The sequence below is a fragment of the Mus caroli genome, chromosome 1 (assembly GCF_900094665.2).
Source record: "Mus caroli chromosome 1, CAROLI_EIJ_v1.1, whole genome shotgun sequence".
Lineage (NCBI taxonomy): Eukaryota > Metazoa > Chordata > Mammalia > Rodentia > Muridae > Mus > Mus caroli.
The window spans coordinates 99,585,779-99,613,302 of record NC_034570.1 but is presented as its reverse complement, the minus strand read 5'-3'; the positions used below and the strand labels follow the sequence as shown (position 1 = coordinate 99,613,302).

Genomic DNA, 27,524 nt, shown 5'->3' with positions numbered 1-27,524 from the left:
AATGAAGGAAGGAAGGAAGGAAGGAAGGAAGGAAGGAAGGAAGGAAGGAAGGAAGGAAGGAGGAGGAGGACAATGTCAGATCAGGAAGAATGGATCAATTTCCTGCAAAACCTGCTTCAGCCACTCTTCCCTGCGTGATGGCAGCTGGAAGGACAGTCACTATGCAGTGCAGGAAAGCTGGACAAGTACCAAGAAGTATACTTGTTAGAGGAGAGCCTCACTGGTCCCCCATTTCAGAGCATCAGGCTAACTCGGAGGTCATGAACTCTGAGTGCTGTTTCAGATGCAAAGCTGGAGCCCCACGAGCATGCATTCATTGTCTTACAGTAGCCTGGAGCTTGACGTGAAATCAACAATTTTCCTGGGTTTTCATATGCACTGTGTCCAGGCAAGGGCTGTTCTTACTGTATGACCAGCATTAGAGCTCTGGAAAGTTAAATAAAAGAGAGAAGAGGGTCTCCAAGCCATCCACATCGTGCCCACCACCCTAGTGATGAGGAGCAACTAGCTATAGACAGGCATACTCTGATGGAGACAGAGGGGAGTTCATGGTAATGATGCTTAGGAGGCATGACTATAAAAGAATTCAATATGGAAAACTAAGAAAGACTGGACCTTTTGAACCTTGCCACCTTCTTGGTCAGGGTCAGAAACATGATAGAAATATCATCGTCTTGTGCAAAATGAGTATTAGCTGGGACATGTACACATCCTTGAGCCATCATTTTAATAAGTCTCCACCTCCTATCTTCTCTGGATTGAAATGATATCACAGGACATCTCCATGAAGCACAGCACATATGAAAAGGGGGCCAGGAGTCTTGCCTACAGGATATCTGTGAATATAAGAACCCTAGAAATAGAACCAAGTATCCCCAAGCACATTTAACCTCATTCTGAGTTTTGAATTTTTCAGGAATCGTCTAAGGACTAACTTACTCAGAATTTTTCATAAGGAGGGAAGTAGCTTAAACAAAATCAATACCAGTCTGCATTGTGTTGACCTTCAAATCATAGAAGGTGAATTTATATGCTTGAAAGTTTAGAGCAATAAAGATTAGGGAGAGAGCAAGGCTACTTCATTGATAGGTGGTGAGATCTGGTTTCTGGTGACAGAGGTTATCAGAACAAAACTCAAGGGAGGCTTGTAGGTTTCTGTGAACAACTATAGCAGCAGGTGGTCAGCTTCAGGCACTCAGCCAAACACAAATGCCCATGTTTTATAAGGAGAAAACCATATTGACATTCATCTAAACCCCTCAAAAGCCAGAGTAGATTCAAGGGCAATAGACTCTGCCACAGAAAAGTAAACTCTGGGTTGGATTGTGTCGGATAAAAAAGAGGAAAGGGTGGTTGGCATTAAATTCCACCCAAGACGGAAGGGCCTTCTCTGCAGCCACAACCCCACTGGCTGCAGCTGCCTGGGTACCCATCTCATCCACTTCCACAAAGGTCTTGTGGACAATTTTGGACAAATACAGATTGGGACTCTTAGAGATTCCAGTAAGGTCAGCCTTCGTTTCATCAAAGACATCCTTGATGCCCATGTCCTGTAGAATCGACTTGAGATCATAGCTATCTTCCAGGTTGAACTGGGGAAAGGAAATAGCTACAGGTTTTTCTGACAAATTTTCTGAGCTACTCCAGGCCAGTAGTTTTTCATGATTTATTTTCTTTTCAAGCTGTAAGAAGAAAAAATAAGTTTAAGGTCATATCATAAGCCTGAAAAAGTATCTCTGTTATTTCAAAGTTCTTGAGTTAATCCGTTTTAATAGTCAGCTACATAATGCTTCCAAGACTTAACCTCAAAATAGTTTCTTTTTAATCTTTCCTCTCTAGACTTCACTTAAATCTTTCCTCCCTAGAAATTACAGGACAGTCAGCATCTCACTGAATGTTGACAGGCTCACACTCAAACACCAGAAAATTCAGTTGGGTAAACTCAGGCCAGCACTTCCACTGCAAGTAAAATTTCCTTTTCTGTGAAGCAGGGATAATAGGAAAAGGCTCTTCCAAGGACTAACCAAGGTAAGACATATAATATAGTTAATATACATTAAAATAATGCTGGTGTGTCACGTATCTTGAAGAATGGTAGTTCTTATAATTACCATGCTGATATCTCTATCCATCTATCTATCTTCTATATGTTTATCTATTTACCTATCTTGTCTTTACTCCCCTTACTCAGAACAGTGTGGCTCCCCAGGCTTCATTAAATTCATGCTTTCAAAAAATACACAGCTAGGCAGTCAACTAGTCTAAGGCAGAGACCAAAGGTCAAACTATTTTAGAAAGAGCTATGTCATTTGTGGAAATTCTCAAGCTACTCAGCACACAGATTCTCTGGTCTACAAAGTGATTGCAGAAATCTGTGAACTTGAGCAAGGAAGACTCTTGTTCTAGCACTTGCTCATTGAGTTGAAACAAGGAAGAAGTAAATATCTAATCTCATTCAGATTCCATGTGTTCTCCAATGTCTCTAGTAGCTAAGATAGCATCCTTCTTGGATGATGGACACGAATGCTGCTCCTCAGTGATCTGGAATTTGTACAGACATGGTAGAATTTGAAGCTTTACCTCTTGCAGGCTATTCACATTGTCTTCTGAGCAAGATGGAAGTAGGACCAGCATGCTGAGCTTCCCCATGGCATACTTCATTTCCAGGATCTGTGCCTGCAGCTCCTCGATAAAGCCAATTCTAAACTTACCCTTCTGATTCATCATCTTTACAGTCTTCTTCTCATTCTGCAGTGTACAGAGGTACATACCGATTACAAAGGTAATAAAAAGCTCAAACACCCATTGCCCCAACATTCCTGAGAAGGAAAGTGCTTTAAGAAGGGTAACAATGTCTGGAATGTAAATACATAAAAATAATAATAATAACAAATGCAAAAAAGAATGGAAAAATCTATACCAGAAGTTCAGAGTCAAGCCAGTGACCCAACCTAAGACATCTCTCTACCTACAAATCAATAACATGGCCCCTGCTTTGCTAAAACTTTATCCTCCCATGTCCATCATCAGCTCCTCAGTTCCCAAGACTACTTACTGTTTTCAATCCAAAGATCTCTCATACCCTAATCAGCTAAAGAAATCAAGGCCAGAAAGCACAGAGTCTTCAATGTTTGGCATATCCCAACTTGTTGTCTTTGTCCCTTCTGCCTGAGTGACTTTATGTGGCACCAAGAGGAACCTCAGTTAACAACAATCATCTGGACATTAAAATAACAGCTGCATCACAGGCTTCCTTCAGAGGCAAAGACACTACCCTCCACACCTCCACTTAGCAGTAACATTGGAATAGGGGAGGTTGTCAACATACAAATGAGGACATACCATGGTTGTAAGACAAACTTGTTAGTACAGCTAACTGGCTAACATATGATTGGCTGGGATCTGACCTCTGGCCTTTCCTCCAATCTTAAATTATCTGGCTTAGAATATAAAACCTGTGAACTAATATATATATGAATCTTTACCCATGGCTAATTAACTTAGCTTGCATCTTTTACCTCAAAAATCAACTGGCAATATTATCATTCCTTTCATTATGCAATTTCAGATAAAAATGAGATAAGAAAATGATAATATTCAGGAAATATCAGGCTGATCTGCTCCTTTCTGAACTGCCAACAACATGCCAGACCACTTTTCCTGGGAAGCACATATTTAGAGTGTTTACCATTCTGGGCAAGGGGATCAAGAACAGATAAATCTCTGGAGAGATGGCAGAGGGTCTTGGAAATTATAGAGGAAAGCTGAATTGCTACATATGTTATGTGAGACCAGAATCAAATTCAAATTGAAGAGGCCCATTTCTATTCCTTTTTTTTTCATTTCTATTCTTTTTTTTTTCATTTCTATTCTTATGTGTATACATTTGTTTTGTTTTGTTCTGTTCCGTTCTAATTTATGACAAGGTCTGTTACTCCTTATATAGACTAGGCTGGATTTGAACTTGTGTTCCTTATACCTCTGCCTCATAAGTGCTAGGCTTATAGGCATACACCAATCTACACAAAAGTTTAATTAACTAACAAATTGTATGTGTTTAGTATTATGGATGCTCTGAAATATGTGTTGTGTTACAGAATAGCTATATTTAAAAGGTTCAGTAGACTTTCGGTACAGGCTTTTGTAAAGCCCAAATGGTTTATTATAATTGTAAGCCATAACTCTGGATCTACGTATTTGGCTTGAGTCTCTAAATACTCACCCTGATCACCATTCATGGAATTAGGAGCAGGCTACCTAGAAAATGGCAGCTAATACAGTAAGTACCTCATTGAGACAGAAAGATGCATCAACGGTGTTTTCAGAGTTGAATTCTTTCTCCCACTTGGCCTTGAAGTAAACAGCATTCACCAGCACCAGCACAGTTGAGTTATCAATAGCCTCCTTGCCAAACAGTTCCTTGATTTTACCTAGAAAAGCATGCCAGAGCAAGTGTTCCATGAAAAGTGTTCACAGAGACATTCGAGAGTGCCTCATTGAAGCACTGACTAAAGAAACCCAGAGCATTATGGGAAGCTTGAAGGAAGGGAGGAGGGGAGGAGAACTCTCACTGCCCTGGAGGAAGACCCACTCAAGAGCACTATGAAAATAAGCATCTCCTCTGTTCTCTTGGCCACTTTTGGTTTCAAATTGTCACCAAACATAGAGTTCATGTTTCTCATGATAGACCTAATCACCTGACTTTTATAGTATACTGGATAGAGTAACTATAATATGAACTTCCTATCTGTCTTAGTCAGGGTTGCTATCTCTGCACAAAACATTATGACCAAGATGCAAGTTAGGGAGGAAAGGGTTTATTCAGCTTACACTTCCACACTGTTGTTCATCACCAAAGGAATTTAGGACTGGAACCCAAGCAAGTCAGGAAGCAATAGCTGATGCAGAGGCCATGGAGGGATGCTACTTAATGGCTTGCTTCCCCTGGCTTGCTCAGCTTGCTTTCTTATAGAACCCAAGACTACCATCCCAGGAATGGCATCACCCACAATGGGCTCTCCCCGAGTGATCACTAATTGAGAAAATACCTTACAGCTGGAACTCATGGAGGTATTTCCTCAACTGAAGCTCCTTTCTCTGTGATAACTCCTGCCTATGTCAAGTTGACACACAAAACCAGCCTGTACACTATCTCTATGGAAGTTATTGAAATTTATTATATATTCTCACATATAAACAAGTAGGTAGATGATAGCTATATAAACACACAAGGCCATGGTATAAAAGCCTACTTTGTAGAGGTTTATACACCCTCTTTTATTTCACCTCTAAAGAACTCATTCAGTTTTGTAAACACAGACACACACATGCACAGAGATAGACACACACACACACATTCATTTGTAGAAGGGAGCACCTTTTAAGCCCCACCTAGACATTAAGCCTTGAGAAGTACCAATAGTTGTCCCTTCCTCATGGAGTAATTTGCTATAAGCTAAAAAAGGAGATGCCAAATAGTCAAAAAAGGAACAAGATTAAATAACATTGATCCTAGACCATGTACCCTGAGATATAAAAGTAAGGACAACAGAAAGCACTCCTGAAAATGTCAGGAGGTGGCCTTGTTGCTGTGATCCAGTACTAGTCCATGTCAAGGCATTTCCACCTTAAATCACCAATATTTGTTGAGGCCTTAGTGGGGGAGGATCCTTTTACATAGAGATACAATATAAGGCTATAAATAGATTTTGTAACACACTATGTCATCATCAACTACTTTTAAAATACTCATTACAGAGAAAATATATATTAGGTTTCAGACAGAATTTCTTCACCAAACTACTACCTTCTAGATAGCTGAATGGAATCTTAAAAGTGCAAAAATTCCAAAGCACACAGAAAAGGAACACTAAATAGTTGGTGGATTTAAAGATTTCCCTTAAGAAAACACCATTAGTAATCTGATCTCAACTCCATGATGAGAGTACAGGAAACCTAGAAAATATCATCCTTAGTGAGGCAACCCAGACCCAAAAGGACAGGCATAGTATGTTCTAACTGATAAGTAGATATTACCCGTAAATGACAGAATATCCATGATACACCTGACAGACCCAAAGAAGTTAAACAAGAGGGAAGGTCCAAGCAAGGTTGCTTTGAATCACACTTAGAAGGAGAAACAAAATAGTCATAAGAGGAAGAGGGAGGCAGGGAACTGGGTAAGAGAGGAGAGGCAGGATGAGGTGTGGAGAGAGACAGGAAAGACAGGAGAATGAATAGAAATCTGCAGCTGCCTGGGGGTATGCCGAGGTGGGGGGGGGATCTCTAGGAAGTCTATTCTAAGGTCAATTCAGATGACCTTACTGAGATGCCTAATAGTGAGGACATGGAACCTGAATAGACCACCTCTTGTATCCAGGCAGGATCCCCAGTGTAGAGATAAGGACACCAACCCACACAAAAAACTTGTGACCCAAAATTTGTCCTGTCGGAAAAAGTCAAAGGAAGTGGGACAAGCAGCAAGTTTAAAAAAAAAAAAATGGAAAAATGACTGAAGAGAGAGTTTAAGTCTCTCCCTTATTGGCCGAGTTCAGAAACAACTTTCGAATGAAGAGACAAACTTTGATTTAACATACTTACTATTGGAATTTGGTGAGTAAAAACTGCATTTATACACAGCCAAAAATAAAAATGAAATTCTGCTATTTGCAGCAACGTGGATGGAAGTGATCATCCTCAAGGTAGGCAAATAAGCCAGATCAGAGAGAGAAACAACCCAGGTCTCCTCTCCTATCAGGATTCCACACTTGGCTGTATAGAACACTACAGGGGAAGACTGCCCACAAGAGGGTGGAAGGGCTCTCAAGACAGAATGGATGGACAAACAAGAGTGGGTAATGGGAAAGAAACATAAAATATTGCCTGTTTTCTCTCATCTAGAGAATCTGAAGTCACACAGATGAGAGGGTATAAAAGTAGCTGGAGGACTGACTATTTCAGAATGAAAGAGGCAAGGCTGGGGAGGTGGGTAGGCAAATACAGGCAAAGGACAATGATTTCATATATATATATCAAAATGTCATTATAAAAACCATTTTGTGCATTACATTTAAAAATGCATTTAAATCATTTCCCTGTCTTACACTCTCTAGTTTCCCTTCATTCTTAATTCATCATTAAAATAATGCTAAAGGCATATATGCATGGGTAGATTCTTATATGTCAATATATTTCTATATTAATTCCAAGTACATATAAGCAAATTATGTATGCTGCTGTAGCTTTCAACATTATAATTCTAAAATTTCAATGTTTTATATTATTTTTGTTACATGAGAGATATTATAAGTAAAAGTAGAGTCCTCAGTAATTTGAATATGACAAATGACTTTAATTTTAAAAAGATATTTTATATAAAAGATGAGCTTTGCTCCTATAGACAAAGAAACATTCAGTACTGTAAGCATTGGTGTTTTTGAGAAAGATAATGATTCATTCACAGCATCCAAAGGAAACCACATAAAAGAAGCACTGGAGTATTGAAACATGGCTGTAAAAAGTCATGGGCTGGTGACATGGCTCAGAGGTAAAGTCACTTGCTAAGAAGCCTGACAGCATGAGCTGAATCCTAGGATGCATCTAGGAGGAGAGAACCAACCGGCTCCTGCAAGTGTTCCTCTGACATCCACATGTCAAGCACAAGCCCACGTGAATACACACATACACATACAATAAGTAAATAAATGTAATTGCAAAAATCCTTTAAAATAAGAGATCCTAAGAGAAAAAAAGAAAATCAGAAACAAATGATAAAACCTAAGTAGCCTCCATCCTGAACATACCCTGTCTCATCTGATGCTAGTCAAAAGGAGTTCTGAGCATGCATCTCATGTGCAAACAGTAGGTTGCAGAAGAAGAGCAAGGTGTAAACATAGCAGGAGGGGCACTGCTTTTCTTTGAAATGGAAAGGTATGCCAGCCTCACTGCTCAGACCTTTCTTACCTTGACTTTGACTTTCAACCCAGAAGTTAATCTCTTGTCTTGATTTCTCAGAATCCTTCTGGAAATCTACACTTTCGACTGTCGTGTGGAAAAATTCCGTTACATCATCAGAGTATTCCTGTTCAATTTAAATACGTGGGAAAGAGCATGACAAAATCATATGGAGGTGCTGGTCAGAAGGATGAGGTGGTGACCAAGAGACTCTGAAAAAGAACCTCCTGGCCATCTAACATAAGCGGACTGGCCACCTTAATAGTCACAGACTTTCAGTTTGGGTGATGACAAAGTTTCATGAAGACCATATTAATTCCATTGTGAATATAATTATAATTAATTCAACATTCAAACAAAACTTTAAAATGGCTTAGATGGGTATTTTATTAATATATATGTTAGTATAATTTTAAATAAATAATACATTACCAAAAGCATTGATTTGTATACTTTTTAATAAATTAATTACATGTATGGATTTATAAAATCCTAGATACATAATCTGATATATAAGATTCAAACCTGGTAAAGAAACTTACTGTGATGTAAAATAGTGTCTTTGTTTTCCTGACTCACACCAGCTGTGTCACATCTGCCTCTACTCATAACCCTCAAGCTTACTGACAGTGTGACTCTTTCTTGAGACTAAAATCCTAATTGGAGCATACCCTGCTTCAGGTAAAAGCTGCTTATCCATAGAAAGAAGGCCTGTGGCTTTAGGCTCCCAATAGTATAGCTTTCGGGGGCACCATGTACCATCAGCAAAACACTATTCCCATGGGAACCATCTGATCAAAGCACTATAAGGGATCTTAGAGTGATGCCTTTCTGTCTTACTAGGCACACAAGACACAAAAGATGACTATCACACACATCGATTGGAAAAGACAGTCACATGGGTATCTTATGAAGCTCACTCATGTGCCAATGGGCTGTGAATTACACGACCCTTTCTATCCATGCTGTGCCATTTATAAGTGCCCTCCTAAGCCCAAAATGAAAACTGTATGGAAGGACACAGAAGTGTGGGACCTCAGAAGCAGGTCACAGATATGTACCAGTCAATAGCCCCATGGACTCAACTTATTTACAGAGCATGCTCTATGGACACCTTGCCCTGATACTCACTGGGCAGATTGAAAATTCCTGCTCTCCATAGAGTCTGTTGGCCATACTTAGAGTGTAATAAGTTTTGTCTCTGTCTATTCTGGAGAGAAGTTTCCCAAAGTGGCAGCCAATCAATTGATGCTCATTTGTAGATTCACCCTAACAAAAGAAGAAACAAAGGGTTTCATAACAATTGGGAAGTTAAGCATCACTAAAGGTTTAAAGGAGCAATACAGAGCTAGCTATGGAGATGTCATTGTCCTGTGTTATCAGGTTTGCGGATGCAGAGAAGAATAGGGCACAGCAGAGGACATAAAAAGGGTGTAGGCAGAAAGGAATTGCAGATCGTTTGCAATTACTATTTGTGACAGCCTGCACCTACTCTTCAGAATAAGCATGTATCAAGCAGCAGAGGCAGAGTGAGCAATTAGCAAAGAAGGGAGTTTTCAGATACTCACCTGCTGACCCTGAGAAGCTGATGTTTGTTTCTGCCCTTCCAGAGAGCTGTCAGAAGCTTTGCTTTCGCTTTGTGGAGAGGGATCATTGGGTTCTTTGTGTTCATCCTTAGAAAGTTCATTGAAATGTAATGCCTGTGTGATAATGACAAAGGGAGGGCCTTTCAGAGAATATGAAGAATGGGAAGTCAACAAAATAATCAATGATAATTCGCAGAAATGAGGCTCACTGAATATTGCCCTCATCCTCTGAATACATTTAAAACCAGAGATGTGCTCAGTTGATAAGGTGCTAGCCAAGTATTCACAAAGCCCTGAGTTCTATCCCTGTTCACTCCTCTAACCCAGTGGATTAGAAGTTCCAGATTGTCCTCAGCTTCATAAGAAGTTTGAGGTCAGCCCATGCTGCACGACACCTTTTCCAGACACAAAACAGAAAGAAAAGGTGAAAGCTAGAATAAATATAGCCAAACCAGGGAAAATAAGGAAATTAAGAGCTATGGGCTCTTACAACCTAAGAGCTATGGGCTTATAACAACCTATATTTATCCATGCCCACTCTTGATTGAGTGTAAGTATAAAATGCACACAAGGTCTTGAGGATAGAATGAAAGATAATGTAAAATATCTCATTAAAATACATATTGGTTATGTATTGATAAGGTATTATGGAAATGTTGAATTGTCTGAAACTTATTATTAAACTTAGCCTTTCCTCTTGAAACTTTTATGTAACTCCTTAAAGTATTTTAAGTTCATATGTGGCTTGAGTTATACTGTGTTGGACAGAACGGATCTGGGTTTCTGGTTTGTCAGGGGATTGATCGTAACAGCTGCTCAGTATCTCAGAGGAAGTGAAGAAGGAGAGGCATACCCCACACAGCTCAGATCCAGGTATTGGCAAGTGGCCACCAACTTCATAGGAAAAGAACACCAGTCACTCCTGGAAGATGCTAACTCCATTCTACAGCTAAGTGTTACTTATGGAACAAGGAATAACGTAGAGCAGGTATAAGTAGATGCAAGAGCATAATGACCCAGAATAATCCAGCCTTCACCCGTGAATCCAACTCCTCTATGTTCAGGAACAGCAGCCTCATTGATACCTAACCTGTGTGCTGGGTGTTAGAGCCAAGGAGATGCAAGACTGGCCTTGCTCAGAAGGGTCTTGTCATGTACAATCACTTTTCCTACAACTATTTATTTGATGCCTACACTAGGCTGTTGCTGCTGTAGGACAAAATCTCTCTGAGATCATGTAGTAATTCAGAGGGTATAAAAATAATATACATAGTACTTCGTTACTGTGTGTATAATGATCAGAAGTGATCTGTGGGTAAAAGTAACTAGGCTGTTTTATGGGGTTGGGAGCTTGGATGATTACAGTGAGCCTTTTAAAGTTTGGAAACAGTGATGAAGGAGAAAGTAAACCAAACAATTAGGTATCTGAGTGTGGTAGTTCAAACTAAATGGCCCCCAGGAGGTCACATGTTTGAGTACCTGGCCCCTCCTTAGTGGAACTGTTTTGAAAGGAGGAGGATGGGTGGCCTTTTGGAGGCAGTATGTCACTAGTTGGGGGATCTGAGGTTTCAAGACTTGCACTCTTCCCAGTGTGCTCTCTCTGCCTCTTGTCTGTTAATCATGATATGCCTCTTAGCTGTTCCTGCTCCCATGCCTTTGCTCTGCTATCATGGACTCCAACCCTCTGAAACTGTAAGCCCAATCAAATGGTTGCTTTTATACATTGCTGTGTTCCCAGTGTTTTGTTAAAGCAATAGAAAAGAACTAATAGAAAATAACTAATACTTTGAGGGAAGACACAGAAGGCAAGGAACCCAAACATAGGCCCCAAAGTAAGACTTACTTTCCTTTCACAAGAGACCCAAGTGACAACTGTGACAGGCTGGAGAGAGGGGAAGGAAGCTAAGAGACATAGGTATGGAGATTCACATGCCCAGATCTTCAGGCCAATATAAGGTCTTGGGTTTCTATTTTGAGCCTAATGAGAAGTCTTGGTTTTACAGAATCTTAAAAGTTTGATTTCTGTCTTAAGAAGTCTCAGGCATCAGTGTTAGGAATGTACTGCCAATGGGAGTAACACAGGATGATGCCAGAGAAGCAAGAAGAAATGGTGGACCTGAGAACTCAGGGAGTCCAAAGTGCCCTGATTCAGGAGGCTTATCAAAGGGAAAGCCAATGGGGTTCTCTGACCAGTGAAATTCACACATCTAAGGGTAAATATCTAGGCCCTAATACACTTCTAGTTAATGGGAAGAGCAAGAGAAGAAGCATACTCCCACTGAAGGGTACAAACAATATTGGTATCAATAACTGTAGAGGGAAAGAGTGACAGAAATTTAGACTGTTGTGAAGAGGTAAAGAAACAAAGATGAATGGGAAAAGCTATCAGACAGGAAGGAGAGGGAAATCCCACAGGAAAGATGAATGAAAATGTAAATGAAGCCTTGGAGCTTTCCAAACCCAAATGCTGAGCACAGTGAGAACTGCAGCTCACTGAGAATCAGATCAGCTTCCTGTGCAGACCCAGCCAGAGCACAGGGCCCTGTGTGGCATCCTTGTCAATACATACCTCATCAATCTGATGTGCACTGTCCCCTCGAGCTCCCAGGCGGACCATACCAAAGGCAGCTGAGAGACTCAGAGGGCAGACGAAGATATTTTTATGAGCATCATCTTTGCTAATCTCTCGGAAAAAATCGAAGCAAAATTTGTTATTTGCTGCAGTAAGAGAGTCCATTGTAAAACTGGTTACTGTCTGAAAGAAAAGGAAAAAAGAAAAAAGTGAGTGGAGAAAACAGATAAACAAGCAATTCTTATTTTTAATGCCCAAAATACAACAATATAAAATTATTCAATGTGTTTCTTTTTTAAAGATTTGTTTGTTTGTTTGTTTGTTTATTTAATGTTTATGAGTAAACTGTAGCTGTCTTCTGACACACCGGAAGAGGGCATCAGATCACATTGTAGATGGTTGTGAGCCACCATGTGGTTGGTGGGAATTGAACTCTTAACCACTGAGCCATCTCTTCAGCCCCATTCAATGTGTTTCTTAGCAACTGTAATACTTGCCTAGCATAGGCAAGATAAGGAAAGGAGAAGGAAGAGGAAGGAAGGAGAAGGGAAAGAGGTAGAAAGAAAGAAAGAGAAAAAGAGGATGATCCAGAAGGAGAAGAAAAGGGAAAAAGAGGAAGAGGAAGAAGAGGAGTGTGAAGAAAGCAGATTTGTGTGGGGAGTGGAAAAATTGGAAAACTGAAGTCATCAATCTTCCATATAAATAATGAAATTGGTATCTGTATTAATACAGATAGTACTTTCATTCCCAGCCATAACAGAAAACAGTACCACTGGTCACTATACCACTAGGCTTAGGAAACAGGAATCTATTATCGCACAGCCTTGGAAGCCAGGAAGCCAGAATTGAGGTATCTACAAAGCTCGTTGTTCCTGAGGCTCTCAGCAAAAGGTTATCCCACACCCCACCCACTTCTGGTGTTGTCAGTCATCTCTGTTCCTCAGCTTAGAGAAGTGTCATTCTAACCTCTGTTCCGTCTTCACATGACATGTATATCTTATTATACATGTATGTGCACATATATGTATCCACATTTCTTCTTCCACTGAATCAGGAACCTGAACCAGCATGACCTCATCTTATCTTGATTACATCTGTAAAGACTGTTTCCAAGTAAGGTCGCAGTTGTGAGAACAGAGGGTAAACCTCTCACTCGTGTCAGAACTTCATTCTCTTAAAATAAGGAAGAGTCTGACACCAAGTCAGCAGCCAAGAAAACATGGATCTATCTCTCTCTCCCCTTTGAGCTAGGTCCTGTTCTGCTTACTCTTCTTCCCTCCATGGTCTGTGACTAAAAAAATAAAAAATAAAAATGTCCAGAAAATTGCTATGTGGCATGTCTTCTGTTAATGACTTTTTCATCTTTTGACTAACCATATATACAATCTAATTTGACATACTTTAGCTACTCATCAATACTGTTCAAGAGGCAACAGCGCTTGAAAGCCACCAACCATGTTGAGGCTGTTGATTTTAATTCCTTTGTGACAGGCTAACAGCACAGGTAAAACAGTGCCAAACCAGGAGAATGATGTCCCTAGTGACAAGTCCTTGACTCACCCTGACTCCATCTAGAAATACAGACTAGTGTTTAGGTCTCACCCTCCCTCTCAAATGAAGTGGTTTCGTCTTCTCTTCACTTATTGGACCTCGTGTATTTCTAAGACCCTGGTTTGTGTTACTACCGTAAGACACTGAACACAGAGTTAAGCACTGAGACATAGTTAATGCCCTGAAGGGAATGGTGCTCATGACTCTAACATTTTCCCAGTTTGATAGAAGCTTGCTGTACATATGTACAGCCCAACCAGATCCTAGGCAACTTTTTTTAATGTGCTAAATAGTTTACATACATGAGCTTTAATTCTGGAATTTTGCAAAATGGATCCCATCACTTACATATGACAGAGCAAAGCATTGAAGAAGCAAATCACACATACACTAAGGTTCATATTAACACTGCCACGCTACACTGTTTTACCTACATCAACATTGCCTCTTTAATGAAAATAGGCTGATTGCGTGCACGCACACACACACACACACACACACACACACACACACACACACACACACACATACACACACACACATACCACTGTACACACTGAACGTACAATGGTACATTCACACCCCCTTTAAATGCAAGTCTATAATTATTCTTAAAGGTCTTTTTCTGACAAAATTGTAACAGATTTGTTCTTCCCACTCTAGCCCTGATATTGGGTTTGAGAAAAACTTTTTATTGAACTCAGAGAGACATAGATTGAGAAAGAAACATAGATTTTATTTGAGAGGAGTTCTGGGGCCGCAAGGGAAGAATTGGAGGGTAAGAGAGAGGTGGGTATGGTCCAAATGCCCTGTACCCATGTGAACAATTCTCATAAAAGATAGTAATACATGGGCCTAATTTTAGAGGCCATTTGAGTTTTTTGAGGTTGTGTTTTGTTTAGTTTTTGTTTTGTTTTGTTTTGTTTTGTTTTGTTTTGTTTTGTTTTGTTTTCACAAGCAATATTCCCTGGAAAGTGGCATTTCCTCAGATGATACGTGTTCTGAGTATCTCAATAAAGTCGAATTGCCTCAGAAACCATGTTTTTGCTAGGAAATACCTTCACATTCTATATTGTTATTTCAAATTCTGCTTCCATTAGCAATTTTGAACTAAGTGCAGTAGTAAAGTAAAGGATGCCAATGGCCTGAGCTGAAGGGGTTTAGTGATAACTTTTTTAAAAAAGCTTAATTCTTTGAAAACCTTGATTTTATTGCCCCAGTTGGTATAGGGAAGATCTCAGTGTGGATGAAGAGGGCAGTGGTCACCCTGGCTGGCTGCTTGCTACTCAAAGGGGTCAGAGGACACACAGAACGATTGCTCCTGGCTGGCAAGTGGTGGTCTCAGCCTGGTGTATTCCCACTCTGCAGTTGCACCACCCACCTCTGGTCTTCAGGAGGGCTTTCATCCCCAGCATTAGTGCTCACAGAACTAAAGGAACGAAAGCTTCACTGCTTTAGGAAGAACATGACCGTTCATGTAGACCAACTCCCTTCTTCTCAGAAGAAAAATACTCTGCGAACAGATGAAGTGCAGTGATTTACACACAACTGTGTGTGGGCCAGGAGAAAAGCCTGGCTGAGACCTCACCGTGCCCAGACCTGCTCCCTATTACAACACTTTGTTTTCTTAGCAATATTTGCACTTGTTTCTAACACTTGTACTATCTCTTGCTCACTCTGTGAGTATCCTCACACTCTCTCTGCCACTTCTGCAGACAATGTTCAGTGATTTTATGAACTAGTTTCTGTGACTCTCTTGGCCTGGCTGCTCTCACCTCAGCTTCCTTTTCTGATTATGAGCCTGTTGGCATGCCGAAGACTGGCTCACATCCCCTACTGTACTCTGCATGCCTTTAGCACTTCTTTTCAAAGAAGAGTTTTAACAGAAGATGCCCAGAAACAGAAAAAGAAACAGCGGAGTTAATGTCACAGCACTAACAAAATATCAATGTTTGTTCTGCCTGGCTTTACACAAAAGTCTAGAACATAGAAAAACTGAACATGTATTATCTTGATTAAGATGTCATTTGATAACCAACTTCTTAAGGTCAGTTGGTTGGTTGGTCAGTAGGTGGGTTCTATGGTTGATTGGTTAGTTAGTTGGTTAGCTAATTAGTTAGGGATGCTGTTTTTATACTTGAAAATAACCTAATCATTCAATAAATGCTTATAACATTCTTGGACTGGGTTAGATTTTGTAAAAGGATGAACTGAAAGAGATGCAATGTCTGCCTTTGAGAAATATTGACAGAACACATAAAGTTCCCAAACAACCCAATCTGGTATCTAAAAGTGAGAATGGCTACATTTGATGATGGGTTTGGGAAACAGTGGTCAGTCTTGGATAGAAACATTAGTAATTCAACGGACTGACTCCCCAAGAAGAACCATTAGTGTTTGCTTAATTCTATAGTGTAAATGCACCCACTGTGGAAAAGTTTAAACTGCAAAGAGAACATTAGTATTTCCAGATTTGGAAAAGAATGGAATCTGATGTCATAAAAAAGAGGAATCAGTTCCAGGACACCCTAGGCCCTGAGCATAGGCCCCGGGCATGGAGACTTCTAGAAGCTGATCATGTTCCTTATCTAGGTGTGGCTTGCATGGTAAACTTACATCTTTACACATTCATGTGGTTTTAGATATAAAGATAACTTGCATGTATATGTTTAATTTTAAAATGCATTATAAATATATTATCAAACATGACAGCCTAAGACACTGCCAGTTTTCAGTTAGTACAAGAATGACGAGTATTGGAAAACTAAAAAGCAATAGCTCACAGTGAAACTCAGGCTGTAGATACAAGCAGGGTGTGCTCTCCAAAATCAAAAGGAAGTGCTTCCCTTTTACTTTGGGAAATAGTCACTGAACAAACTGAGATTGTGTAAGTCTAAAGGTGATTGACTGCTAGTGAAGGCAGCCTCTTAAGCTGCAACTTGAAAAACTTGAACTTGATTTGCCCCAGTCATCACTATTTCCAAACACCCCTGAAATAACCTTTTACAGTAGTAAAGTCCCCCTAAAGCCACTCCGCTCAATTCATTAGAATTACCCTCACCCATGATGACTTTAGAATACTAGCTACAGTGTACCCAATGTTTTACAAATATTGTCTCTAATTCTCAAAAAAGAAAAAACCCACAGCTTATAAATTTAGAAACTCACAGTGTCAAAGAAAGTGAACAGTAGTTTGCAAACTTGTCAACTCAGACTGACACCAGAGTCATTGTCTCACCTTCTGCATGCCCTGCCCTCAACAAACACTAGCACCCTAATGCCACATCCTGGATACCCCATCACTCATCTCTGTTATGACAATCCCTGCTACAGGCACATGTCCAGTTTGTGTCTCTCACCAAGGCAACTATTTGCACAAAGAACTCCCAGCCTAGAGAGTCCTTCTTAGGACTTCCTACTTGTATCTCCTTCCTGCCTAAATGTGTCTTAGACCCCAGTGTGTTCTCCTATGATTCCCATAACCATTGCTCATAATACTGGCCTTGCAAAACTGTTCATATTGCTTACAGACAGAAATTGAGATACCAAAACTGTACATAACTTTAATTGAGATTGTCTTGCATAGTTCATATCTACTAACCCCAAGATCACCTATTTCTGATTATGGCTATACAGAGATGAGGTAACAGATAACTTTGATTCAAAAAATAAAATAAAACCCATCTATGTAAAAAAAAAGCTATCATATTTTTCCAATATTTCCAAGTAACTGATATACTATTTATATCTAACAAGATATAAAGAATGTGATAATATCTTTATATCTCTAACAAGATATAAAGAATGTGATAATATAAAAGAAATTTGATTCTCAAATTGTTACTCACTGTACAGACCTGAGGATATTGACAATGAGAGGTTTGTGCTCATTGTATTCATAACTTCATTGTCTTTGTTTCCCATGTGCTTTGAGGTCTTAAAATTTCAGCATGCACTTCATATTATGTATAAATTATGTATATGCATGTGTCCAAATGTGTGCACTGTGTGTGTATGTACATGCATATGGGTGAGCATATGCCTGTGCATGTATGTGCAAATGTATGCGTGTATGTGTGCTCATTCATGTATGTGTGCATGTCCATGTGTGTGTGTGCATGTGTACCTCTGGGTACATACATCGCCTTCATGACTCCTCACTTCAGTCCATATCTTACATGTATGTTGGCACTGTAACTGAGTTCATATTTGTCCTTTTACTCTCTGTACAATTCAATGAATATACGCAATTTATAAACAGATGCCTTAATACTGGTCATTTTTATTTGTTTTCAACCTTTCACTATTATAAAGCAAACATCTTCATAAATATGTGATCTTGGGGTTAGTAGGTATGAACTATGCAAGACAATCTCAATTAAAGTTATTTACAGCTTTGGTATCTCAATTTCTGTCTGTAAGCAATATGAACATCTGTCATCTTATTTCCTGATAATACTTCTTCAGCATGAGATTTCTAGGTCAGATAATGTAAGAGTTTTTATCTTTCACACTAACATCTCAGGGATTCAGATAAAGACACACAAATCATAATCTAGGTTCAGATAATATCACTGTCATTCTTTATTACTTAAAATATAAAAATGGGGTCAATGAGATGGCTCAGATGGTCGATGTCCTTGCTGACAAGCCTGAGGACCTGACTTTGATCCATAGGACCCTAATTGATACAAGAGAGAACTAATTTCTGTAAGTTGTCCTCTGAGCCTCACTCATACATCATAGCATGGGCATGGGTGCACATACACACACACACATACACACATACACACACACAAACACACACACATTAATAGTCTTTAAAAGTAAATATACAAAACAATCATATTGCATTTGATTAATATTCCAGTTATACTTGCTAATGTGGAAACATTTAGTGTATGTTTTCTCCTACTTAGAGATTGTCTCTTAGTTCTCTTTTCATGTTTATCTGTAACTCATCTATTGGAGTCGTGAAAAGTATGGGTTGACTTGTAATAGTTTATTATATATACATATATAATATGCATAGATATTTACACACATAATATGTATCATGAAAGCTGAAATTGATTTCTAAAGTGTACTTCTCACTATTGATATTGTAGAAGTATTTTTACTCTTAATTATTTAAAATTCTTGATTTTTGGTGCTATTTTGTCATTTCAAACCTGAAATTATATCTTAAGTAAATTTTTAAACACATCAATTTCCAGTTTTTATAAATAAATAGATAGATAGATAAATAAATAAATAAATCTTCCTTGTATAATTAACTGTATCTGTGTGCTTTTAATTCTTAATGTTTTTCTTTTGATAAGAAAAAGACCTTTTTTAAAACTTCCTGTTGTTTGGCTTAGTGGAAGGAGTCTGATGATCTACTGTTTTATTGTTTTTCTTTTCTATGGTGCTAGAGACAGAACCAAGAGTTAACAATGTGCTCTACGATCAGGCTTCATTCAGTTTAAGGCACCAGTACAAGATCTATCACACCTAGTTTCTGTCTTTCTGGCTTCTCTATTCATGCAACGCCCTCTTCCACTTGCCACCACCCTCTTCTCAAAGATCAATTAGTCCCCATTTGTACATGATGACCACTACATTTATGTCTCTTTGCTTGTCTTTACTACCCATAAGTACTTGTTTTTTATATTCAGTATTCACTTCACTTCTAAATACAGTTCCCTTGAGGGTGAACTCAGAGTTCTTATTCATCTCTGTACTTTGTCAGTGGAGAACAGAATGTCAGCACATTGAAGCATTTAGCAAGTGTACATGGACTCCTTTGCCTTGTTTCTGTGGTAGAGAGTTCTAATGTCTGAAATCTTAGGCAGCATCATTGAAACATGTTGACATCTGCTGCAGCTATAATGGGTGGAAGTGTTGCATAGTAGAATCAGCCCTTGATTAATATTTTACTAGATTAGAAACAGTTCATGTTTGTTTCCTTTTATGAGAAAAAAATGTTAAATAGATGTTCTAACAACTAGAAGATTTTGAATAAAATTATTCTTTCCTGGTTGACAAAATGACTAAGGGTAAAGATAGCTGCCACCAAGCCTAATGACATGATTCTGATCCCCAAGTACAAGGAAAGAGCCAATTTCCACAAGTCATTCTCTAGTCTCCACACATGTGCCATGGCACATACACCCCCCCCCACACACACACACACAAATAAATAAATTTTTGTTTAGAAAAATTATTATTTCCTATATACAATAGAAAAAAACTTAATACTACAAAATTTTCTCAGGTTTTATAATTTCTATAATTTTCTCATCTAACAACCCAAGAATAAAACTCCAACTTTATATAGTCAGATGCTATTCTTCTGGAATCAATGGTCAAACCAGGAAATAACAAGCTACAGTAAATAGTATCTAAAAATAAAGAAATAGTTGTGAAAGATGTTAATCAAAACTGTTTTCCAAGATCTGACACAAAAACATATTTAAATTCACATTGATAAAATATAGACATTGCATATCATGTCAATTTATATTTCAGAAATAATGTACTAAAAGATGAGATATAATCTCAGTGTGAAAATAAAAATATTCAATCAGCTACATCTTTTAAAGACTCAACCAGACATATCAACTCTCTGACTGGGCAACTGGGGCCTCAGGAACAGACTGTTATTTTTATATTCTAATGAGTATTGCCATAGCTATAGAAAAATCCAAACAATCATAAAACAAAATACTCTTTTTAAGGGCATCTGACTTAACAGATATAAGATATAGGATCATTTGAATTACATCCTTTGGGCTCCTAGTATTTAAAATAAACTTCCAGTGTAGTCTTCATTGTTCAAAATGATATAAGCATGCAAGCATTTACCTTCTTGCCTTCAGATTTGCTTCTGAGCCCTGGTCAGAGAAGTTTCAACCCACACCCTGTCAGGAATGGAAATATATCAGCATGGCCCCTCCCATGCTGGCACGTTTCCAGGTACCATGTTGAAATCTAGAGTAGAGTTGTCATTGATTGATTGAAGGGAAATGAAAATGTGACAGGTGTTTCTTAAAGCAAGGTCACATGCCCTATGCTTTCAATTAAATTAAATATTTAACACAATACATTTATATTTTCTTTGCTATTTACAGTTCTGTCTTTTCATGAATCCCTAAAAATAATATCTGTCCATTACTCTTCGCTCCAATGTCAACAGTAAAGGAAGGCATTTATATCCCATTTATATCCCATACTCACTATCCTAGATGTCTTACAACTGGTTTTCAACTATTATAAGCTTCTACAACTCAATACATGGGGTTGCAAGGTGTGCTGTTTCTAAAGTAGAGGTATAGTTCTTGCAGTGCTACAAAGGTGGACACAGGGACTATTCTTTAACTACTTGCTAGAGTAACTGAATACCTATTGCATGATAGAGGTTATAAAAGAATCTGGTAGAGAGCATATGAGGGATAGAGATAAAGAATAGAAGCTTCTAGAAAAGAACTAGTTGTTAGGAAGCAGAGACACGCACTGGACATGCATCAATACTACTAAGAGGCTCGCTGTCAATAATGGCTTCCTCACCTCTGACCTGCTTGCTTATTTCTGATGTGTTTACTCAAGAAATTTCAGGGGCTTGGATACCTCCACTTTTCTCTTATAACACTTTTGTAAAAGCTTTTATTAAAAGATATTGAACAACTTGGGGGAAAGGGTTTAAAACTGAACCAAAGAAAATTCTGATGTTACTTCTAGCTCCAAACACTCCAGGATCCTAAAATGTTCTTGCCTGTGAACTGGAAGTCATCTAGAAAAGGCAATAACAAGAAAGAGGCAGCTGTGGAGTATCCCTGGGAACCAACAGGATGTAGCAATACATGAGGGTCCCTCTCTTGTTTGGCATTTTCAGGCTCTGTCTCTTTCTCTCTCATTCTCTCTCTCTCTCATTCTCTCTCTCTCTCTCTCTCTCTCTCTCNCACACACACACACACACACACACACACATCTTCTGTATTTCTTGTTAGACAACAATATTGTCAGAAATATGAACTGCTAAGATATAGGGAATTTCAAATAAACTGTTTGAAAATGATATTGCTTTTATGAAGAATATAAATTTCTTATTCATCTAATTCACAAATGAAGCCATTTAAAGTGATCTTTACAGCATAAGATGTCAGTTGGAATTAGTGGCTAAACAGTGAGAAGCTTTCTCCTGTCTCAAACAGCAATGAGAGAAAACAAGTTTTCTATTAATATTCTCACCTTCCTGATCACTTGAACTGTGACTCTGTTTCTTTCTCTACAATTCCAAATACCACTTAGCTACTGGTAATGATTTGCAGGAAGATAGAAAATTTACCATGTGATTCAACAAATGTTTCATGCTAACTGATCATTGGCTTCTATGTGAATGGGTTCATCACTCTAGTCTTTTACAAAGATCACTCTTCAACCCTAGAGCAGGATGGCTTCTGGCCTAACCTCATGGATTCATGGTTTTCCCTCTTGTTACTGTCAGCTGCTGATATTTCCCTGAGATTCTAAGCCCTCCAGCAGATTCAATCTCATTTGATTATCTTTAATCTAGGATTTCACCTATTTATCTTTAAATTTAAAAAAAAGTTCTAACAAAAAAAAAAAATCTGACTACAGATGACTATGCAAATAAGCCTAAAGACTTGGGATGGTATGATAGTTCCAGTGAAGACAGAAGCCACAACAACCTGCAGCTCCATGCTAAAGTAACCTGATGTATTTCCACCAAAGAGGAAATGCATATGTTGTGAGCTGTCTGTGACAAGCATCCTCAAGACATCACACATAAAGCCTCCTCTGAGCAGCTAAAGAAAATCTGTCTCTAATGTCGGAGACCTCAAGCACAAAAGAATCAATGATATTGAAATACATGCTAAACTTTTTCCAATTTTTCTAATTGTAATCTTGATTTTAGAATTTGGTGGATGCATTTAAAGAAAATACATACTCATTGTCAAGTTATCAAGGAATTAGAAGGAATTTTGGAAGTCAACCAGCCTGAGTATCCTAAATAAGGTGAGGTTAAAAAAAAAAAAAAAAAAAACCAACAGCACCACACCATAAAAAATAGTGCCTGCTTTCATCATGTATGGCTTCCTCCCATTTATGTTACAACTCATCATGAGTTATAAACCAATCAATTAACCTTTTAATGACTAATTGGACTTTTTCTACCTGGAATTAAAAATTCAAAGATGCCAAGATGATTCACCAAACAAACCCGTTGCCAGCTGCTGATACAAAGCACCATGATTAAGAATCTCCTCTTGATGACAGCAGTGTATTCAAGATATTGATAATATTAAGTCTCACATCTACATTTTACCTCAATACCAAGGAAAACAAGAACAAATATCAGAAAAGACATTAATTTAAAATTGGATGGTAGCTGGGCGTACTGGCACATGCGTTTAATTCCAGTACTTGGGAGGCAGAGGCAGGCGAATTTCTGAGTTCAAGGCCAGCCTGGTCTACAGAGTGAGTTCCAGGACAGCCAGGACTACACAGAGAAACTGTTTCGAAAAACCAAAAAAAAAAAAAAAAAAAAAAGACTTAAAATACCAACTGTGCTGGGCATGGTGTTGCATACCTTCCTTTGATTTCAGCATTTTGGAGGCAGAGACAGGTGGATCTCTGTGAGTTTGAAGACAAATAAGGCCTTTATCAAGATGGAGAGAGAGAGAGAGAGAGAGAGAGAATACCAGTTTCCATTCCCATCAAAGTCTTTGGTTCTCTCAGAGCATAAACTGAATCATGTAAGATTGGCAATTACCTGACCCAGTCTGTCAGAGAGGTGGAGGCCACTGACAACCCAAACAGCAGAAAGATGGCAAAAGATAAGGGACCTTAGGAGCAGAGCATGCAGGTGCAGGACCCGAATCAACCTGAACTTTACTACCGGGGACCTTAAACAAGTACCTTTTCAATGTGAATCTTCTCATCTGTAAACAAATAAAATTCAGTCTTTATGAAATATATTTATTCTGTTCCAAAACTGTTAAGATTGGTTTCATTCAGTCATCAGTAGTAGCAAAGATTAACCTCTGGCAGATCCAACCTTTTGCCCTATTTTTTAAAATAAGGTTTTATCAGAAAGCACACACCTAACCACATAGTATTACCTAAGACTTGGGTAGTTGTGAAGGAATCACATGTCCTACAAAGCCAAATTGACCCCTCTGCCCTTCTCTAAAAAGTTTGCTGAGCCCCACTGTAAATGATGACCCTTTGTAACTTGGAAGCCTGTGAAGTATTTATATCCTTAAATATGCAGCTGATCCGTACACTGATTCAATGGATAGCATACTGATAAGAAATATAGTTTCTTCCAGTAAAAATGTGTTTAGGGCTAGAGAAGGAATGGTTAAGAGCTCTTGTTCTTGCAAATGACCTGAGTTCAGTTTCTAGTGCCCATGTCAGGAAGCTTATAACTGCCTGTAACTCCATGGAATCTAGTGGCTCTGACATCCATGAGCACCTCCATGACCTACAACCCCACCCTCAGAGAGAGAGAGAGAGACAGAGAGAGAGACAGAGAGAGAGACAGAAACAGAGAGACAGGAATGGAGAGACAGAGAAATAGATAATTTAAAAATACATGTACTGGTTTGATCTCAATTCCAGGTAAAACTCTAAATTCCTTTTAATTATGCTGCAAAATAATAGCCCAGACATTGATTTATTGGACCACTAGTTATCAAATGCCAACTGTGTGTCCAACACTAGGTACATGAAGAATGAGGACAGCATTGTCCCTCTATCATGAAATCTGGTACAATAGACCTCTACAGTACACACTAGACAATCTGCATTCATGTATGAAAACATCAATTTAAGATCTTATATGAGCTGGGCATTGATGGTGCAGGTTTTTAGTCCTAACACTTAGAAGGCAGATGCAGGGGGATCTCTGTGAGTCCCAGACCAGTGTGATCTACACATTGAGTTCCAGGACAGCCAGAGTTACACAGAGAAACCCTCTCTCAAACAAACAAACACCAAAAGTTCTTATATGTAGTAGGCCTTTCCATATCTACTGTTTCATTCAGACTTCCAGCATGACTTAAGAAAAAAAATTAGAACTCTGCACTTTAGTCATGCGGCTAGAAAGTAGCAGAATGGGTGGCAATTGAATACCTACATGTTTTCCATGTTTACCCCAGAGTAAAAGTCTCCAGCATTCATGCCTTACACACGAGGACAACTAACCCCAAGAGCCATCACTACCTACAGGAGCTTGTCTACTTCTCAATACATACCTGCAACCTAGTGAGGCCCGTCTCCAACTGAAGTCCAAGCTCTGATGAAGTCAATTCAATACCTCAAGGTAAGAACAGCCAAGTTCTACAGCCTGCAGAGACTGGTAAGGAGAGGTGTTGAGCAAGCAATTCTGTGACTTTTAAATAATGATCGTGAATCAGATTGTTTTTTCAAGCTGGCACACGGCCTACTTATTTCGAGAAAGCCATAGATTAGGGGCTAGAGCCTTTAGTAATTTGGCTGCTAAAGGGACCAGAGCCTGGAATTTCCGTTCTTTGTTCTCCCTAAGCACTTTACATGCCCCTTTAAGCATAATGCTACATCACAAGTTTATAATCTACACAGAGAAGACACCAAATAAATCCACAACCTGTGCCCTTGCAACACCAAATGATCTTGGCACAGACGGGTCTGTATAGTCGTAAGCCACATGGAAATCTATAGCTATATTTTCAGGTGTTCTCAATGGCTCCTCTCAATACTTCTGTTGCCCACTCAGTCATGATCACAGATCCACAGCTGTCTAGGATAATTCCCTAACCATATTCATAGTTAATTTTTTTCCTTCTGGAATCTCAAACAGTACATAAACAATTGGCAAAGGAAACAATTTCCTTCCTTTCTTGCCCCAGTTCCCTCTCTCTAACTCTTTCTTCCTCATCTCCTCTGTTCCTTAGCCCATTGACACAACCCACCAATTGTCTCCATCTGTGGCTTCCTCTTTCCCTGGTAGCAGCCCCTTGTCAGTAAGGCCCAAACAGATGAATTAATCCTCCAGTATGATTCAGCAGATAGTATCTGTCAACATAAACTATTGGCTCTTTTTTAAGCACAATTTGTATTTTGTTAAGGGTAACAAATCCTTGGGGTGACTTCAGGATATTTGAGGTCATTTTGGTCTAATTGGTAGAATGAACACAAGGTTCTACCATTGGATTTTGAGAGAAAGGCTCTAGGCCCAATCTGAAGGCAGCACAGTGCAGCTCATCATCAGAGGCTGCTCTATCCTCTAAGATGTGAGCAAACCCCCCATAGGTGCCTATAACCACAGAGCATGAGATCTGAAAGTAATTAAACTTGTGCACAGTTGCAAATTAAAGCTTCAATGCTAAAAACAGGCTTAAGCCATAGAGTAATAATATAACCAGTAAGATGACTGTAAAAGCCATAAAATTTTAAATAAGGGGACAATCAATAAAAATGATAGAGGAAAGAAGAATATCAATGAATTTTTTAATAAATAATGTCACTTTTGAAATGTTTGATAGTGAAGAAATTAAAGATAATTTACGAAGTCAGAAAAGTCCCTAATTTTCTCTTCACTATATGCTCTTTACATCATTGAGTTCAGACTACATTTGTGATTCATGTCTATTTTCTATGTAATGCTTCAATCTAAACATTTCCCCATATCTTGAAATTCTATTTGGAAGAATTACTTATAAATTACTTATCCATCTCTGGATTTAACATTAATGTGACTCCCAAATTTACATGAGTAGTGCCATTTAAATCTCTCATTTTTAACCTCCTGATCTTAATCTCAAATGCTCTCCTTTCTCTGAATAGATGTGTGGATGGTGAATTACAGAACACAGTTTGTGAGCACTTTTAAACCAGAATGCTTCATTAAATTGTTCTGTGGGGAAATCCCATAATCAATATATGGGGAAGTGTGCTGTTCCGATGACATTGTTTAAGCTATCTTTCCCTAAAACTGAGACTCAGTCGTCTTATCTCCTAAGGAAAATCCCCAACAGAGGAAAGAAAATAACCCCTTAAGTCTCCTGTAACATAAATCATTGCTCTACATAAGTAGACAAGAAACTACTTAGATATTCTATGGCTCTTTCGAGTCAGGTTGTAAGAATCCTTCAAACGAGTCTGTCACCATGGGGTGGGGACAGGGTGTAACCACCTAATTTTCTGAGTATTCTTAAGGGAACAAAGACAGCTCAGAGCCTCCCTGTGACTCTCACAGGATTGCAATTCCCCATATCCTTGTGCTGAGCTTCTCTGGGGCACAAACCCTAACTTCTAGAAGATGGGCTATTTTAAACACCTGGGATGAAGAATCCTCAGATGTGCAATTCATCTGATTCTAGCAGTGCTCTAAAGGAGAGATGAAAAGACCCAGCACAGGCAGAATTTGTCCATGTGGCATGCCTTCCCTGCTCATGCCCACCTAGCTATACAACCTGAGGGCTTCTGGGAGAGTGGTCACCGCACAACGCCTGTCTCCTTGAGTGCCTAAGAATGTAACTCGTTTTAGAAAAACTCTACTCCATATGTCAATGTAAGCACCCAGAAATAATTACAGGATTCTGGTGGTCTTTCATTTGAAAGTAAAAAGAGGAAGTGCCTGGGCAGTGAAAAGGAAATGCTGGAAGAACAGATGGTAGTTCCTCATGTAGATCTTCCACTCTGTGGGGAGATAAGCTTGGCTGAGGCATAGTGACACATCACCCTTCCCAGGGCTTATACAGCCCTATTGGAGACTGACTTTGTGCATACTACTATTCTATCTTTTAAATAAATTCTATTTTTTGGTTGTAATGTTAAAAATACTTTTTTTTTCAATTTATTTTTTTTAATTAGGT

The 27,524-nt window shown here is 38.9% G+C and overlaps 1 protein-coding gene across 3 annotated transcripts; it reads right to left on the bottom strand.

Annotated features, from left to right (window-relative positions):
* Positions 1-994: 994 nt before the first annotated feature.
* On the bottom strand, positions 995-25,039 carry Serpinb12 (serpin family B member 12). Of its 3 annotated transcripts, none has more exons than XM_021173647.2 (8): positions 24,924-25,039; positions 12,109-12,294; positions 9,522-9,653; positions 9,085-9,222; positions 7,963-8,080; positions 4,288-4,430; positions 2,581-2,748; positions 995-1,682 (listed from the first exon to the last, which is right to left on the bottom strand). In XM_021173647.2, exons 2-8 carry the CDS (start codon positions 12,274-12,276, stop codon positions 1,278-1,280), a joined length of 1,272 nt encoding a protein of 423 aa, XP_021029306.1. In that variant the 5' UTR covers positions 12,277-12,294; positions 24,924-25,039; the 3' UTR covers positions 995-1,277. The 3 variants fall into 3 exon arrangements, with proteins under 3 accessions (XP_021029306.1, XP_021029298.1, XP_021029289.1); XM_021173639.1 differs by lacking the exon at positions 24,924-25,039 and adding an exon at positions 20,509-20,558; XM_021173630.1 differs by lacking the exon at positions 24,924-25,039 and adding an exon at positions 9,433-9,435 and having other exon boundaries at positions 1,278-1,682; positions 12,109-12,276.
* Between the last annotated feature and the right edge of the window lie 2,485 nt (positions 25,040-27,524).

What these genes read in the sequence shown, in the direction of transcription:
- Serpinb12 (XM_021173630.1), bottom strand. Translation starts at nt 12,276, where the DNA reads ATGGACTCTCTTACTGCAGCAAATAACAAATTTTGCTTCGATTTTTTC. An exon ending in AGGAATTTTCAATCTGCCCA is followed by an intron (nt 8,081 to 9,084) that starts GTGAGTATCAGG and finishes TAAATTGAACAG; the next exon opens with GAATACTCTGATGATGTAAC. An exon ending in CATCTTTCTGTCTCAATGAG is followed by an intron (nt 2,749 to 4,287) that starts GTACTTACTGTA and finishes TGTACACTGCAG; the next exon opens with AATGAGAAGAAGACTGTAAA.